General features: G+C 35.7%; 1 protein-coding gene across 1 annotated transcript in view; it reads left to right on the top strand.

Moving 5' to 3' along the window:
- The window catches only part of LOC147543357 (beta-amyrin synthase 1-like), a 33,787-nt gene extending 18,064 nt beyond the window's left edge, over positions 1–15,723 (top strand). The window contains exons 10-19 of the mRNA XM_086632822.1: positions 1,920–2,039; positions 2,127–2,250; positions 2,842–2,939; positions 3,026–3,082; positions 11,292–11,338; positions 11,490–11,633; positions 12,756–12,933; positions 13,574–13,654; positions 14,829–14,912; positions 15,087–15,723. Of these exons, the coding sequence (XP_086488948.1) occupies positions 1,920–2,039; positions 2,127–2,250; positions 2,842–2,939; positions 3,026–3,082; positions 11,292–11,338; positions 11,490–11,633; positions 12,756–12,933; positions 13,574–13,654; positions 14,829–14,912; positions 15,087–15,203 (1,050 nt within the window). The 3' untranslated portion in view covers positions 15,204–15,723. The remainder of the gene's footprint in view (positions 1–1,919; positions 2,040–2,126; positions 2,251–2,841; positions 2,940–3,025; positions 3,083–11,291; positions 11,339–11,489; positions 11,634–12,755; positions 12,934–13,573; positions 13,655–14,828; positions 14,913–15,086) is intronic.
- Positions 15,724–16,294: the final 571 nt, after the last annotated feature.

Genomic DNA, 16,294 nt, shown 5'->3' with positions numbered 1-16,294 from the left:
TTTTATGGGGTGGTTGTAATGATGGCAGTTCTTTGGTGGTGGTGGTAGAGTTCCGTTATAAAGTGTAAGATTCTTCTGAAAACCAAGAAAAAATTAACACATTAAAAAGAGTTACCGTAACCATGTGACATGGTCAAAGTTTATTGACCATGTAGTAATGCAAGCCCAAACCCAAAGCTTTGCTCTGCATTTAGGCCCACACGAGAAAAGCAAGACGGAGAAGTTGGGGCTGAGAGTGGTGGGGAGTAGTGGTGCTTTTATGGGGTGGTTGTAATGATGGCAGTTCTTTGGTGGTGGTGGTAGAGTTCCGTTATAAAGTGTAAGATTCTTCTGAAAACCAAGAAAAAATTAACACATTAAAAAGAGTTACCGTAACCATGTGACATGGTCAAAGTTTATTGACCATGTAGTAATGCAAGCCCAAACCCAAAGCTTTGCTCTGCATTTAGGCCCACACGAGAAAAGCAAGACGGAGAAGTTGGGGCTGAGATTGTATAATCTCGTCCCCAAGTTTGGTTATGAGAGTTAAAGTCAAAACGGGAGCCAAAGCCAAGCATTTGCGAGTCAAAGAGGCGCACACGACAAGAAAGGACGAAGGCCAGTTCCCTCGCTTTCGTTTAGTCCCACACTGAAACACCAGTGTGGGGAAACAACTCTTGTTCTGAATTAAGCAAAGGTGTGTGACGGGTTTTTACCTGGCATGCACAGGCACGACTTGTGCACAGGGTTGGTAGGGGTCGTTGTTTCCAAACTTTGGCGTCTGGGTATGAAACAGAACGACATGGCTACATGTCGTGCCTGTCGCGGGTACGCACGTATCCTAGCTTGTCGTGGGGGAAACAACACGACATATTAGCTACCACTATCTCTCAATTATGGTGCATATGAGTAGGCAATAAGTCATTCATTTGTTTGGGTGATGTAGAGCAAGTGCGACCATTCTATCTGTGTAGCTATCTCTAGTAGGGAAATCTTAAATGCACTCACCATTTCTGTTATATGCAATCACATCAAAGGTATCTTTTTGTTCAAATCAAAGGATATGTTAGGATATAAAAAAAATTGGCGGGTGCATTGAACATTTCGCTCTATATTACATACTTAGTTTATAAGCTTCCAACTCAAAACAAGGTCGTCTCTGGAGTGGCCCGAAACCTCTAAATACTTAGTTGGGTTATTTCTTTTTTGGCCCCCTAATATGTGATTAACTTCCTTTTTGCTCTCCTAGTTTTCATGAATTCAGAAATAATTTAAACCGTCAGTTAACATTAACAGTTGATTTTTTTGTTTCCCTAATTACCCTTCTTTGAAAAATAAATTCTCATCTATCCATTCTCTCTTCAGATTATGTATTTGGAAATATCATAAATCATAAATCTTAGATACAAATTAAGATAAAATGAGGTTAACCATTCATATAATGGAACCCTAGACAAACCATACTCTCTCTCTTTATATACATACATATATACAAACTAGGACATCAATTGTACTTGATGAATAATGTTTATTGCTGATGGCTTATCATTCTTTTTATATTACTCATACATGTGTCATTGCAATGCGCACTTGGTCCAGTTATTTGGATTTCCCTCTTAAGTCCCAAAAGTTACGGGTTTGAGTCGTGGTGGAATTGTTTTACCTCAAGATTTATCATATGTAGTTATAGGCACTAAATAGTGTGAAAGTGGTGTCGATAGGCTTTAAGGATCTCCTTAGAATGACTTTTATGTCTTTATATCGCTTTACGAGTCCAAGTGCCAGAGTTATGGCGATTAATGTACTTATTGAATTTCTGTTGTATCCTCATATTGTGTCTTCCTGATGTATCAGTACCATGTAATAAATATAATGACTTTTAGAGTCCTTTGTGAAAATTTCATTTTTTCATGTGAGATTATAACCCAAACTAATCGCAGGGTATGGGAACTCAGATGTGGGATGCTGGTTTAGCTGTCCGAGCCCTTCTAGCAAATCATCTCACTGAAGAGATTGGTCCTACTCTGTTGAAGGCGCATAATTTTGTTAAGCAATCACAGGTTTGAACCTAACTTTTAAATTGACTAGTTTACTAATAAATAAATAATTTCTATTATTTAATCAAATATATTTCTACTCGCATGAAGGTTAAAGATAACCCATCAGGTGACTTCAGAAGCATGTACCGTCACATCTCCAAAGGATCATGGACGTTATCGGAGCAAGATCAAGGATGGCAAGTTGCTGATTGCACTGCGGAAGGGCTAACGGAAAGTACCAAGATAGATAGTAAAATCCAGTTCATGCAAATTGGTTCTATCAATAGAAATACATTAGTGAATGAATGATTGTGGTTCTTACTTCTTTTCATGAAACCTAGCTACATATTTGGTGGTAACATGCATATCTCTTCACACTCCACTGAACAGATCAAGGGTTCTTATATTGTTGTTTCCAAATAAAAAAAACTATGTGGTGCTTCTCAGTTCACAGAAGCAGTATTTAGTAATGAACCTGAACGCAAAATATCTAAAAATTGCATATCTAATAATATGCCTCCATATATATATATATATATATATATATATATATATATATATATATATATATATATATATAATATGTGTGTGTGGATAGCTTTAAGATCGGGGCGAGACCATTGTCTTAGCATATGCAAATGTTGGAAAATGATTAATACAAGCTGATGGATTCTTTGCTAATTTCTAACGTTTATGTTTTGCTGGGTGTTTCTTTTCTTGTATCGGTCTTCACAGATTTAGTGGGGTTTATTCCTTATAATTAAAAAATGTTAGATATGTTAGTTATGACAACTCTATTACTGAAGTAACTTCTTGTTCCAGGCTTGTCTCTTATTATCACAAATGTCATCTGAACTTGTTGGAGAAGAAATGCCGGGGGAACGATTGCACAATTCAGTTGATATCATTCTTTCTCTTCAAGTAATACGAGACTCTTAATCTAACTATTGATTTCCTTGTAGTGTAAATTATGGGAAAACGTGGTTTATCTTTTAATGTCATTACAGGGCAAAGATGGGGGAACGACTGCATGGGAGCCGTCAACAAACGACACATGGTTGGAGGTAAGAATACATATTTTCTTCATTTAAAATATGACCATACATAAATTATAGCATATAATTAACATAAGTTTAAGCCACAATAACATTAGATTCGGTTTATATCCTTAAAGGCTTTGTAGTTTATGACCTGTAGACTTTTTCTGCTTCTAATTTATCCCAGTATGACATTTTTATTTGAACTGATGGTTTTTACACTTGGCGGTTGGGAAAACATCATTCATCTTTTCTTAGAAAATTTACATGGTATTAGAGCTTCGTCTCGCTCAAAGCTTCGGCATCTTCATCGCATCATTCACACAACCAGATCCAACCATAATCGAAAATGATAGAGAAGTCTTAAATCTTGAATTCATCGTTTGGAAGCAAGATAACTTTGTGAGATCCTACCTTAAAGCAACATTTTCACACTCAATCTCGTAAGATATTTCAGACTTAAGACATCAAGAGATATCTTCAAATCACTAAGGCTGAAGAAATTGAAGCAAAAGTGTATTATCTCATAAACAAGATTTAGTATATGAAGGGGGGGGGGGGGGGGGGGGGGGGGGGGGGGGGGGGGGGTCTTCTTCTGTTACTGATTACTTGAGTCAAGACTCATTAGTCTCCTCCAATGATAAGATCGGTTTACTCAATTTACTTTGCAAGGTCTTCGTAAAGAATTCAGCCAATTTGTAATTAGAATTCAGACTAAAACTGATAAGATCACCTCTCAAGAACTTACATCTAGATTTATCTAACATGAACAATAGATGCAATCACAAAGATATCTACGATAAGCAAAATCCAACTTTATTGCATAGAATTCTTTATAGATAGCGTGTCAAGACTAAACAACAAAACTAGACTCATAAAGGACCAACAAACTCAACCATTACTTTACAAAACTAATAGGTACACATCCAGTCATAGTCCAACATTCTCAAACACAAGGAATGAAATGTCGGTTTCTGTAGGTCCAAAAGTGGAAATGTTTCGGTCTGTGTGGAAATTTTACATATTTGAGGAAATGAAAACAGTTAATTTAGGGGCTAATTTGCTATAAAAACAGTTAGTTTAAGGGGGTAAATTGAAATTTTTAACTCTAACAACCCTAAACCAGAGAGGTTAGGGGCCTAATCTGCAATAACATAGTTTAGTTACGGTGCTAAACTAAAACTTAACCCTAATAATCATAAAACAATTAGGTTAGGGCTAATCTGCAATAAATTAACAGTTAGGGAGCTAATCTGAAATAAAACATGATTTACGTATTCTGTAATAAAACTTGTCTCCCCCTAAAATAACCCTTATATATCCTTAAACTCCAAATTCTCAGCCGAAACCTAAAATCGAAATTTGAAAGACTGAAACTGACTTCTCCCTCATCTCTCTAGATGTCCCTAATTAAAACCCTAAAATCGAAGACTGAAAATAGAGATCAACTGTATAAGACTAATAATCTCTTGAAGAACCAGAGAAGAAATACTCAAGAAATGAAGAAGAGAAGAAGGTATGATCATCTAATTTTCATGATTCCACGAAATTTCGAGATATCGTGACGAAATCTGATACAAATATTTGTATGTTGAATTTCGCTTCGCTTGAGTAATTTTCCGAAAAATTTCGATCACGTCCACCAAAATTTTTCGCTTCTGTTACTGATTACTTGAGTCAAGACTCATTAGTCTCCTCCAATGATAAGATCGGTTTACTCAATTTACTTTGCAAGGTCTTCGTAAAGAACATAGTTTAGTTACGGTGCTAAACTAAAACTTAACCCTAATAATCATAAAACAATTAGGTTAGGGCTAATCTGCAATAAATTAACAGTTAGGGAGCTAATCTGAAATAAAACATGATTTACGTATTCTGTAATAAAACTTGTCTCCCCCTAAAATAACCCTTATATATCCTTAAACTCCAAATTCTCAGCCGAAACCTAAAATCGAAATTTGAAAGACTGAAACTGACTTCTCCCTCATCTCTCTAGATGTCCCTAATTAAAACCCTAAAATCGAAGACTGAAAATAGAGATCAACTGTATAAGACTAATAATCTCTTGAAGAACCAGAGAAGAAATACTCAAGAAATGAAGAAGAGAAGAAGGTATGATCATCTAATTTTCATGATTCCACGAAATTTCGAGATATCGTGACGAAATCTGATACAAATATTTGTATGTTGAATTTCGCTTCGCTTGAGTAATTTTCCGAAAAATTTCGATCACGTCCACCAAAATTTACTCTTGCTCAAACACAACCTTTACTAGAGTATCACTATTATTATAAATCAAACCAACATTTGTAATATTGAGGTGTCGCGAAAAGTTGCGACTAAAAAGACGTCTGATTGACTATGAAGTAAGTTAGAGGCAAGGTAAATGACAAAATCCCTCACTAATCGTTTGTATTTGAAGAAAAAACTATTTAGTTTACACATACAAGGAGTTGTAAGAAAAATTCGAAATTTTACTCCTTGCTCAGACGCACCCTTTACTGGAGTATCACTGCTATCATAAATTAAACCAACATTTGTAGTATTTAGGTTTCGCGAGAAGTCGCGACTAAAAAGATACCTGATGGACTATGAAGTAAGTTAAAGACAAAGTATATGACAGAATCCCTCACTAATCGTTGTATTTGAAGAAAAAATTATTTAGTTTACACATAGAAGGAGTTCCTTAAAAAATCACCTCGATGAAATTAACCGAGTATTTTTATATTTGGCAAATAGTGATCTCAAATTTGAAGATGGAGATAAGACAGTAGTATTGTTTGCGTCTCTACCACCATCATGTGAAAGTAATGTTGATTACTTGATTCTTGTCTGTTTGGAAAAACTACTACCAACTTGGAGGATGTTAAAGCAACATTAAACTTCAAAGAGTTAAGAATGAGATCATTGGAAGGTAACACATCGATGATAGATTGGTTGTAATTGGAAGATCATAAGAGCAAGGTAATGGGCAATGCCTATTTAAGTCTAAATCTTGATCTATAAGTATAACTATATAAGTGTAAAAAATAATGGTTTTTATGTACTACAGGGTAATACTGCTACTGGTCTGTAACGGTATCATCATTAGAGAAGGAGATGGAATCTTCCAAATTGTGACATAAGCGATTGGGGCATATGAGCGAGAGGGGTTAACTGTATTGAGTAAACGGGGAATGTTTTTCGGATAGAAAGTTGGGAAACTAGAATTTTGTGAGCATTGTGTGTTTGGAAAATAATGTTAGGTCAAATTCAGTATAACTATTCATAATACCAAAAGTACTTTAGATTACTTCCATTCAGATCTCTGGGTTCCATTTAAAGTAATCTCACATGGTGGAGGTAGATACATGTTAACCCTGATCAATGATTTTCCAGAAAAGTATGCATATACATATTGAAGGGCAAAGATGAGACATTTGTCAAGTTCAAGTAGAAGACTATGATTGAGAAATTGACTGGAAAACAAATCAAACACTTAAGGACTGCCAATGACATGTAATTTTGCGGTGATGAGTTTTAGTAAGCTTTGGGAGCACGAAAAGATAGTCACACACACATCATACAGTATGGAAAACACAACAACAAAATGGTATTTGCAGAGCTTATGAATATAATTCTATTAAAGAGAGTCGTTGTATGTTAATAAATACAGGGTTGCCTAGAGTTTTTCTGGATTGAAGCGGTTGACATGACATGTTAGTTGGTGAATATTTCTACGTGTACATTTATCACAAACTCCAAATGAGGTCTGATGTTTCCTGAATAGTATAAAAACTTGAAAATCTTTAGTTGTCCAGCACATGCCAATGAAAGTATACTAGAACCACGGGCTAAGAAATGCATATTTCTTGGGCACGAGTCTGGAGTGAAGAGATGCCAGTTATGGAATATTAAAGGAAGTCAAAAAAATTTCTTGTTAGAGATGTTACTTTCGATGAGTTGTCTATGGTAATAATTCCTAAGTAGAAAGGAGTAATAGATGTAGACACTATAGTCTAGAAATAAATAATAAATATAGACACTGAAGTCGTTGGTAAGCAGGTGAGACAAGAATACCATGCAGAGAAGGTGGAGTTTGAAAAAATAGACATTCAAAAAAGGTCAAATCTCGGTTAGATGAGGATGATGAGGAAAATGTAGAAGTAGAGGTTGATTACAATCTTGCTAGAAACCGGGAAAGGTGACAAAAGACCACCTCAAAGGTATGAGCATGCTGATATGATTGAATTTGCATTTATTAGCGTGGGGGAAAGCATTGATGGTGGTGAACCATACACCTATGAAGAAGCTATGAAGAGTAATGAATCAAGGCAGTCATGAGTAAAGAGATAGAATTTCTTCATAACAACCAGGCTTGAGAATTAGTTAAGGAGCCTAAAGGTCAGAATATTGGGGGAAGCAAATGAGTTTGAAGAAGAATAAGGGAAGTACATCGAGAAGATGTATGATTCAAAGCACGTTTGGTGGCAAGAAGTTTAACGCAGAGTGAAAGAATTGACTTGAATGAGGTATTTGTGCTTGTTGTTAAACATAACCCTATTAGAGTATTACATGCTATGGCTGCTTTCCACGATTTAGAATTAGAACAACTTTTAAGACTAATTTCTTACATGGAGAGTTGGAAGAAGAAATATATATGCATCAACCGAATGGTTATGAACCTAAAGGTAAGGAAGGTCATGTTTGTTTGTTGAAAAAATCTTCATATGGGTTGAAACATCCCCCAGACAGTGGTATATCCGTTTTAACACTTTTATGGCACTAAAAATGGGTATTATAAAAGCAAATATGATATTTGTGTCTATCATAGAAAACGATTAGATAGTTCTTATGTGTATTTGCTCCCATATGTGGATGAATATGTTTATTGCTTGCAATATGTCAAAATTTCAGAAGTTCAGTAGTCAATCAATTGGTGAGTTTGAGATGAAAGACTTGGGGTGTGTCAAAGAAGATTTTGGGTATAGATGCGCAGGGATAGATCTGTGGGTAAATTGTTTTCGTCTCAAAAGGCGTACATCGAGAAGGTGATGGAACGTTTTTGGAATGCAAGAGGCAAAATATGTGAATACCCTTTGGCATCACACTTTAAGTTTTCCATTAGGTTGTCACCACAAACCATGAGGAGGTAGAATATGTGTTTCAGTATCCTTATGCTAGTGCAGCTGGTAGCACCATGTATGCTATGGTTTGCACGAGACCAGATATTTCATTTGTTGTTAGTATGGTTGAAGATAGACGGGTAGACTAGGGATGGGTTATTAGCAGACTGTGAAATGGGTACTACGATATCCAAGTGGTGCTGCAGATGTTGGTTTAGTTTATAATAGTAGTTATACTTCCGGATCAATAGTCGAATTTTTGGATTCAGATTTTTCGGGAGATCTTGACAAAAAGATATCATTAACAGGCTATACATTCACTTGTAGAAGTGTCATAGTTTAGGGAGCATTACTAAAGTCAGTATTTACAAATTCTACTGCAATAACCAAAGTGTGATTCATTTGACCAAAAATCAAATGTATCACGAAATGACTAAACATATTTATGTCAGGTACTATTGTATCAAGGATGTGATGGAAGAATGTAAAGTCATAATGAAGAATATTGTCACTGAACAAAATTCAGTTGATATTTAAACCAAGGCAATTACTACTTTCAAGATCAAACATTACTTAGACCTGATGGAATCTACAGATGTTTCATGCCTTTGGAGTGCTCTTTGAGGAAAAATTACAGCGATGGTGAGAGGCATTGATATTGGATGAAAAACTGTGGTATAATCTAGTCAAGGTGGTATTGTTGAACAATGTCTTGAATATGGGTCGATGTCTAACCCGGTCTGAAATTTTGGCCCAACCCCACTTATGTTTGCCCTAATCTGACAAGGGGTTGTTCCCAATATAAAGGGGTCATCCTGAAGTCAGTTTCGGGGAGGAGTTGGAGGCGGATGAGTGCTAGGGTTTTTGGGAGCTACGAACTAAAACCATCTGAGTAATCCTTGTAATTTTGTTATTCATTGAAAATCATCTGCCATTGTTCATCGTGGAGTAGGTCTTACCAACCAAATCAAGTAAATATTGTGTTTGTATGATTGTACTTCCATTATTGTTTTTCTTGGTTTACTTGTTCTTCTTCATGACATCTCAAAGTGTTTGGGTTTGCTTGTTATCCCTTGAATAATCTTAAAAATTAAGCATCGACATCCAAATCCTCTTACACGCACTCTACCTATGCTAATGTCATTAACATTGCCTTCACATCGTAATACTAACTTATACCTCCTGCTAGACACTATCTCTGCGACTGACATACCTCATACCTCTTCAAATAATGCACATTCTCCATTGGACCAGGAAATTACCATCCCTTTGGAGTCAATAGTCTCTTCCCTTGCAAGTACCCATCCCCTCGCATCAAATGACAACCATGGCAAGGAATGACGTAGTGAAACTATGTGTGCTTCTGATTAACTGTAATAGATTACAGAGTGTTAACTCACTCATCTTTTTCAGTTTTTCTGTTTTAATAATGACTCTCACACCATAATAAATCTGTTAAATGTAAGAGATTAAAGAGTGTTAACTCACTCTATACAAGAGTGAGTCTAGAGAGAGAGAAACATGAGGAAAGAGTGACTGAGCAAAAAATTGTTACAACAATCTTGATTGGGTCAACTTACTAACCAGTTACTAGCTAGTACCTTCATAAAAAATAAAGCTAGACTTGGGTAGTACTTACTAAGTTTTTTTCAAAGTCATATTTCATCATCTTTGTTTTTGTCTGTCTCACTTGAATCGCTACTTCAAGTCGATTTTTGGTACATATGAATAAGAAATAATTCAGTTTTAGACTAGTCAAATTAAGACATAAGAAAAAAAAAACCACATTAGTAACACGAAGCTTCCACCATCATCTTTACATAGTCACCGAGGACTCATTTCCCACCTTTATCTTCCCACACTCTTAATTTGAACTATTTGCAAGCCTGAAATGAACAGTTTGAAATCTGACTCTGGTGGAGAAAATAAACATAAAATAATAGTTGAACAAGGACAAAAACATAATTATGAATGTTAGAACCTATTGGGCCTAACCCTATTTGAAACCTGACTTGCTAGAAAACGACGATCCAAAGCTTATGTACTCTGTAGTTCTGATGTCCTGGCGACGTGGATAATGATCATAGCTCCCGCCACTGCTAGGTTTGGTGTTACTCGACACACCCCTCACTCAGGCCTAGGGTTACTAGTCCCAACATGTCCCTCGAACACTAAGTTTAAAACCATGTTAGAGCCCACTAGGATTAAATCTCGTTTGAAACTGACTCACAAGGAAAAGGTGGCCCTAGGCTTATGTACTTGCCAAATTCTAATGTTAGGGGATGTGGGATTATGCTACTAATGAATTTGATTGGTAGTTAATGGTAAGATTCATAGCATACCTATGAAGAAAAAGTCGGGATTAATCCCCGAGTACACCCCGACTACTCCTCAATCCCCATCTTGCCGACTCGACTAGGAGCCAAAACCCTAGTCCCGTGGAATTCCGAGTAAATCCCCGACTTGGTCCGACTAGGACCGAGTCGACTAGTCGGGCCAGTCGGGATTATTTAGCTGAGCCTTTTTCTCTTTTGCTCAAATCGACAAAGGTGGTTCGGGATTTGCTCATTCGGCTTTTCACCCTTCCTCTCCCCTCCAAATATCATTATAACCAGATTGAAGTAATTTTGAAGCTTTCTTGCTCTCCAAACAAGATTCCAAGTTTCTCTATCTTCTCAATCTTTTTTTACTATTTCTTTTTAGAACCCATATTCTACTCTTTTTCTCTATTAACTCAAATAAATGTTAGTTGTTAGTGTTTTATACTTCATTAATGTTGTAGAACTTTTTTTTTGTTGAACTTAATGTTGTAGAACTTGTTGATAATTATATGTGTGCTTCTTAGGGATGCATTTTTAGTGTTTATACTTCATTAAGACCAAATACTTATATTTATACCTATATATAATTATATATTTATATTCTACGACTAGTCCCGTGTAAATACGACTAGTAGCGACTATGCCTAGTCCCAAGTCCGCCGACTAGTCCCCCTTGCCGACTTTTCCAACATAGTAGCATACAATGAAACACAGCTATAATTTTCAAATCTTCATAGAGGCATAGAGAAGCTTTTGCATGCCAAATATTTTAACTGTCATACAATAACTTTTAAATGTCCTTTCTTGTAGGTACTCAATCCAACAGAGTTCTTTCAAGACATTGTTATTGAGCATGAGTAAGATTACTATGATTCTTGAATAAGAGTCTGCTTACAGAATTGAACTTTAATATTAACTAGGTTTACTGATACGATTAATCAAAATTGTATTGGGATTAAAATCATTTAGATTTCGGTAATAATTATTGCATTTTGGTCGAAAACGAAGAGACGTGGAGGTGACTGGGGCAGCAGTTGAAGCTCTAATGCTATTTACGAAGGTTCATCCTCACTACCGAAAGGATGAAATCCAAAACTACATTGCTAATGCTATTCGTTACATTGAGGTCCAACAAAGGCCAGATGGTTCATGGTACGTATAATTTTAATCAACTTTATCCCAAAAGTAAAAGTCAAGTCAATAAATATTTGAATGTAAATAAAAAAAAATATAATTAACTAATTTTAATTCAAAAGAATAGGATCCCCTCCTAACCATATCGAATCACTTAAGTAGACAAAAAGACTAGAGAATTAAATTGATGAGATTACTCTTGACACTGTGTTTCCCCCCTTTGTCATATTAAACTGTGGTAAGGTGGCGAGTACCTGAACTATCGTGATGTTAATTTAGGCACTTTAAGAATACGAGAAAAGTAATTTAATACGGACTCTATGTTGAAGTAGTTTAATACAAGAAAAGTAATTTAACATGTGTTTTGTCCACTAAAACTTACCTATCTACCATATGTGCTTCATTCTCTCCCACTTCACATATATTTCACTAGGTTTGCAATTACTATTAGTTCTTATTCCAAAATTTGTCCTTCCACATAATAAGGCTTTAATTTAGTTATATTTTTTACTCCGAAATGTCGTCACTATAGAAAAAATTAGTTGAATTATAGTAAAGAAACATAAAATTTAATGCTTATCATGTGTCCTAGCATGACACATGGTTGAAACGTGCAATTGTGTTTAAATAACTTTTTCATATATAAATTAGAATATGATGAAGATTACAAAAATTTAAAACAAATATAAAAAAAATTACACGAGAACCTACGTCAATATGTTTTTAGAAATAAAATAAGACCCATCTTTGGCAAAGCATCTTTTTTTTTTTGAAATATGTAGATCAAATTTGAAGCTGATGTATCAAATGTTCGTATGTAAAAGATGTATTTCAAATTTGACGCGCAAAATTCAAATCATTAATTTCTAGTTTTTGACTAGACCCCAATGTCATTAAATCATTACATCAAATGGCAAGGATACATTGTTAAGATGTAATAAGATCATATTCCTTCATTGCTACAGCACATTCTCCAATAAATCCGCAATCTCTTAATTATTGTACAGAGGTGCACAAAGAACTGAATTAGAATTCCATCTGCCATATTAATTAAGCTTTCATAAGACAAATAAATAAATTTGTGCTATTTATACAGTAATGCATTAGACGATCAGATGATTACTTGATTAAGTTGTATAGGTACGGCACTTGGGGCGTATGCTTTATTTATGCTACATGGATCGCACTACGAGGATTAACAGCGGCAGGAAAAACTTACAATAACAGTGTGACGGTTCGTAAGGCTTGTGACTTTTTGTTGTCAATACAGAAACCGTCCGGTGGTTGGGGAGAAAGTTATCTTTCCTGCCCGAAAAAGGTACTATAATTTTCTTTTTCATTTTACTAATGCAATTAATTGTATACAAAATCAGCATTAATCTTTAATCCACGTAATACAATGCGCTTCTAACATCAAATAAGTTTTGAATAGTAGGATTATTGAAACTGTGTCCTACTTATGAAATAGTAGTAATTTAACTTGAAAAGAACACCGGCTTACTGTTGAGGATGCTTTATAAACAAAAATTGTTGTTAAAAATGTTAACTTTTGGTGATACCGCATGGCTAAACTTCACCTCTTTTGTCGTGTGAACTTTAACTGAGATGGACAAAAATCATTAAAAAAAATGAATTAAGTTAATTACACTCTAAAAGGGCAAATGAAAATTTAAATGCTACATACAGACGTCAACTTTTGTTTTTGGGTGCGGCTTCGGGGCTTCCAATATAATCTCCGGGACATCTAAGATTTCGGTAGGAAAATTTTAGATGCTCCATTCTCTCTCTTCACTCTGGCCGTCGGTGATTAGACACCGACTGATTGCCATCGCCGAGAACTCTTCAAAACGTTTCTAGCATTACTTCGACGTCAAAATTAAACATAATGACGTCTGTTGCATAAATGGATGGGGCATTAAGCTCAGGCATTATCTCATTTCCCAATCTGGTTGAAACAGGAATTTATACCTCTAGAGGGCAGCCGAATACACTTGGTACAAACTTCGTGGGCTTTGATGGGTCTTCTTCACGGTGGCCAGGTAAGCTCCAGTTCCACCTCATTATTCTAAAACTCACAACCTTTCTCCTATGAAAATCTCTCTAAAAGTCTTATTCCAATCTTACTAATTTTCTTTTGGAATAATGGCATGTCGTTCAATTGGATGTAATAAGGGTAAGGAAAGTGTGTGATCTCACTTTAATGTTTTCTTCGTTCTTGAAAAATCTTCACTAGGGATATTCTGACTGAGTGATCACACATGAATCTTCAGCGATATTGACTTTTCCTTTGGTGTGACAAGAAGCAAGAGCAACATTGTTTATTTTGTTGAGAATAGGTGTTATATATTGGTATTTCTCCAGTATCAGCCTACTGGGCATTTTTTCCATTGACGTTAGCTAACATAACATAGATATTCTGATTGGAGCTTGTCTTTGATAAGAAAAGTTGACTCTGGTAGGACTTCATAACAAGATGCTCCGCTCTAAAACAATCAGAGAGAAGTCCTTCCGAACAACTTAAATTTGGTTGATTATGGTTCCTTTTAGCATGATTATTGTGCATTTTACGTTCTTTATTTATGTATCACTTGTTTCTTTAGGTTTCTTTTCACCTATTTCTTTTATTATCTTGAGAAATTATTGTGCATCGTATCTTTGTGTAGCTTTATATAACCTTTCATTGTCATGTAACCAAGGTTTTAAAATACGTTTTTACACCTCGAGGCGGTTTGCTCTCACAAGGTGAGGCGGTGCCTTGAGGCTCGCCTCCTAGCGTAAAATACGAAAAAAAAAATTGTTGAAGACAATGACATCAGTTATGTAAAAATATAGCATAACAAGTTTTTCTACTTTATTACCATAGTATAAAGTCTGAAGTGTTGCCAAACAACTCAAAAATAACAGTGAAAAGTTTACTACCATAGCATAACAAGTCCCTTAGCCTAAAATATGACATTTTCTTTTCATGGCCTAAAATGCATATGCCTCGAGGCGTAAGCCTCGTCCGCTTTTTCAAACATTGCAAGTAACTTCACATTGTTTTTTGTACAATGTCCAATGCATGGGTTACACCTATTATATATATATATATATATGGACTACACCTAATATATATGTATACATAATAGTGTTAACTGTTAAGTAATTGTGTACCTTGAAATCATATATTGGTTCTTGATATTAATAAACAAAAGTTCCTTAACTGCTAAACAGGCTGAGAGGGATCGAAAGCCGCTAGATCGTGCAGCAAAAGTATTGATCAACAACCAAATGGAAAATGGTGATTTCCCCCAACAGGTAACCTTGTGACTTTGTCTTGGTGCTACTTTCTGCATACATGTATATATGAGAATCACTTTGGTTTTTTTTCTCTCTAAACTCTTACAGCCAAATACGACCGATATAAAATGTAAAGGTAAAAGTTGATTTAGTGAATTGGTTACTGATGCATATATAATTTAATTGTGACAGGAAACTACAGGGGTGTTCCTGCGCAATTGTTTGTTAAACTACTCAGCGTATAGAAGAATTCTCCCAATATGGGCTCTAGGGGAATATTCTCGTGCAATGTCAGCGTTGTCCAACTAAGAACCTGAATTAAATCAATGATCATTATAAGTGCAAATGAATGTAGTACATTAAGTTGGTGTATGGAAGCGTCTATAGACACTTTTCTTTTTTACTGTTGGGATTCCCCCTCTCTTTGCTCCCCATAGATTGGGGCAGTCCGAGGGCATTCGGACTAAGCCTAATCCGTGCTGGGCTTGAACAACACAAGTTAGGCCCAGTCCAAGACCTACGGAAATGGCAAGTGCGGAATGGGCGAAGGGCAAAAGGTCAGAGCGCCTTTAGAGACCCTTTATCTATTCATGAAACTACTTTAAACTTACTATTAGGATTTATGTAGTACATGTTGTGTTTGACCAATAAAATTGCTTATCGTGCAATAATGGTAAAGATGCGGTTCCCTTATCCATGGTTCGAACTGCGCGCATCTGTATTTGATTTCCAACAGTTAATTATTATTTTGGATATAGATGTTTCCGTTTAAAGTTGTAATTTTAACATTATAAATACTCCTATCAATCTATATTTTCAAAGGTATCACGCACAGAGACTTGCAATCTTTCTGTGCAAACTAGCTTACCATATTTCGAAAGTTCTCATATTATCAGTTAAATAACTTCTATTCTCAGCATGGTGTCTGGAGCACAAGAAACTTTTTGTCCGTCTCGATGTCTTCTTTTTCGGAAAACTAGTAACTTCATTGATAAAGCCAAAGGCTAGTTAAGGGGATTACAAACAAGTTAATCTTTGTCGGAAAACTTGTAACTTCATTGATAAAGCCAAAGGCTAGTTAAGGGGATTACAAACAAGTTAAAAGTAGACTAACGTTACATTTTCCAACAAACTTGACACTAAAATGTAACTTCAACTTTGGCGAGGGACCAAACTGCTTTGGGCCGAGTCTAAGCCATCTGTTTGGCATCTCTTAAACAGTATTCGAGTGCCCCTAGTGGTGTAGCGCTAACGAAGTCCTAATATCGAGGATATAAGGCAGAAGTCTCCACGGGAAGTCCCCCCCTCCACGGTTGGATATAGCAAAAATCTTACTGTTCATCAATTCATCAATACGTCACAACTCGAACATGTTAGCACTATTTTTGTATTGTAGTTGC

This window comes from Eschscholzia californica, unplaced genomic scaffold, assembly GCF_041429995.1.
Source record: "Eschscholzia californica isolate CP2 unplaced genomic scaffold, dmEscCali1.0.p SCAF_4, whole genome shotgun sequence".
NCBI classification, from domain to species: domain Eukaryota; kingdom Viridiplantae; phylum Streptophyta; class Magnoliopsida; order Ranunculales; family Papaveraceae; genus Eschscholzia; species Eschscholzia californica.
This window is presented reverse-complemented; position numbering and strand designations above follow the sequence as displayed.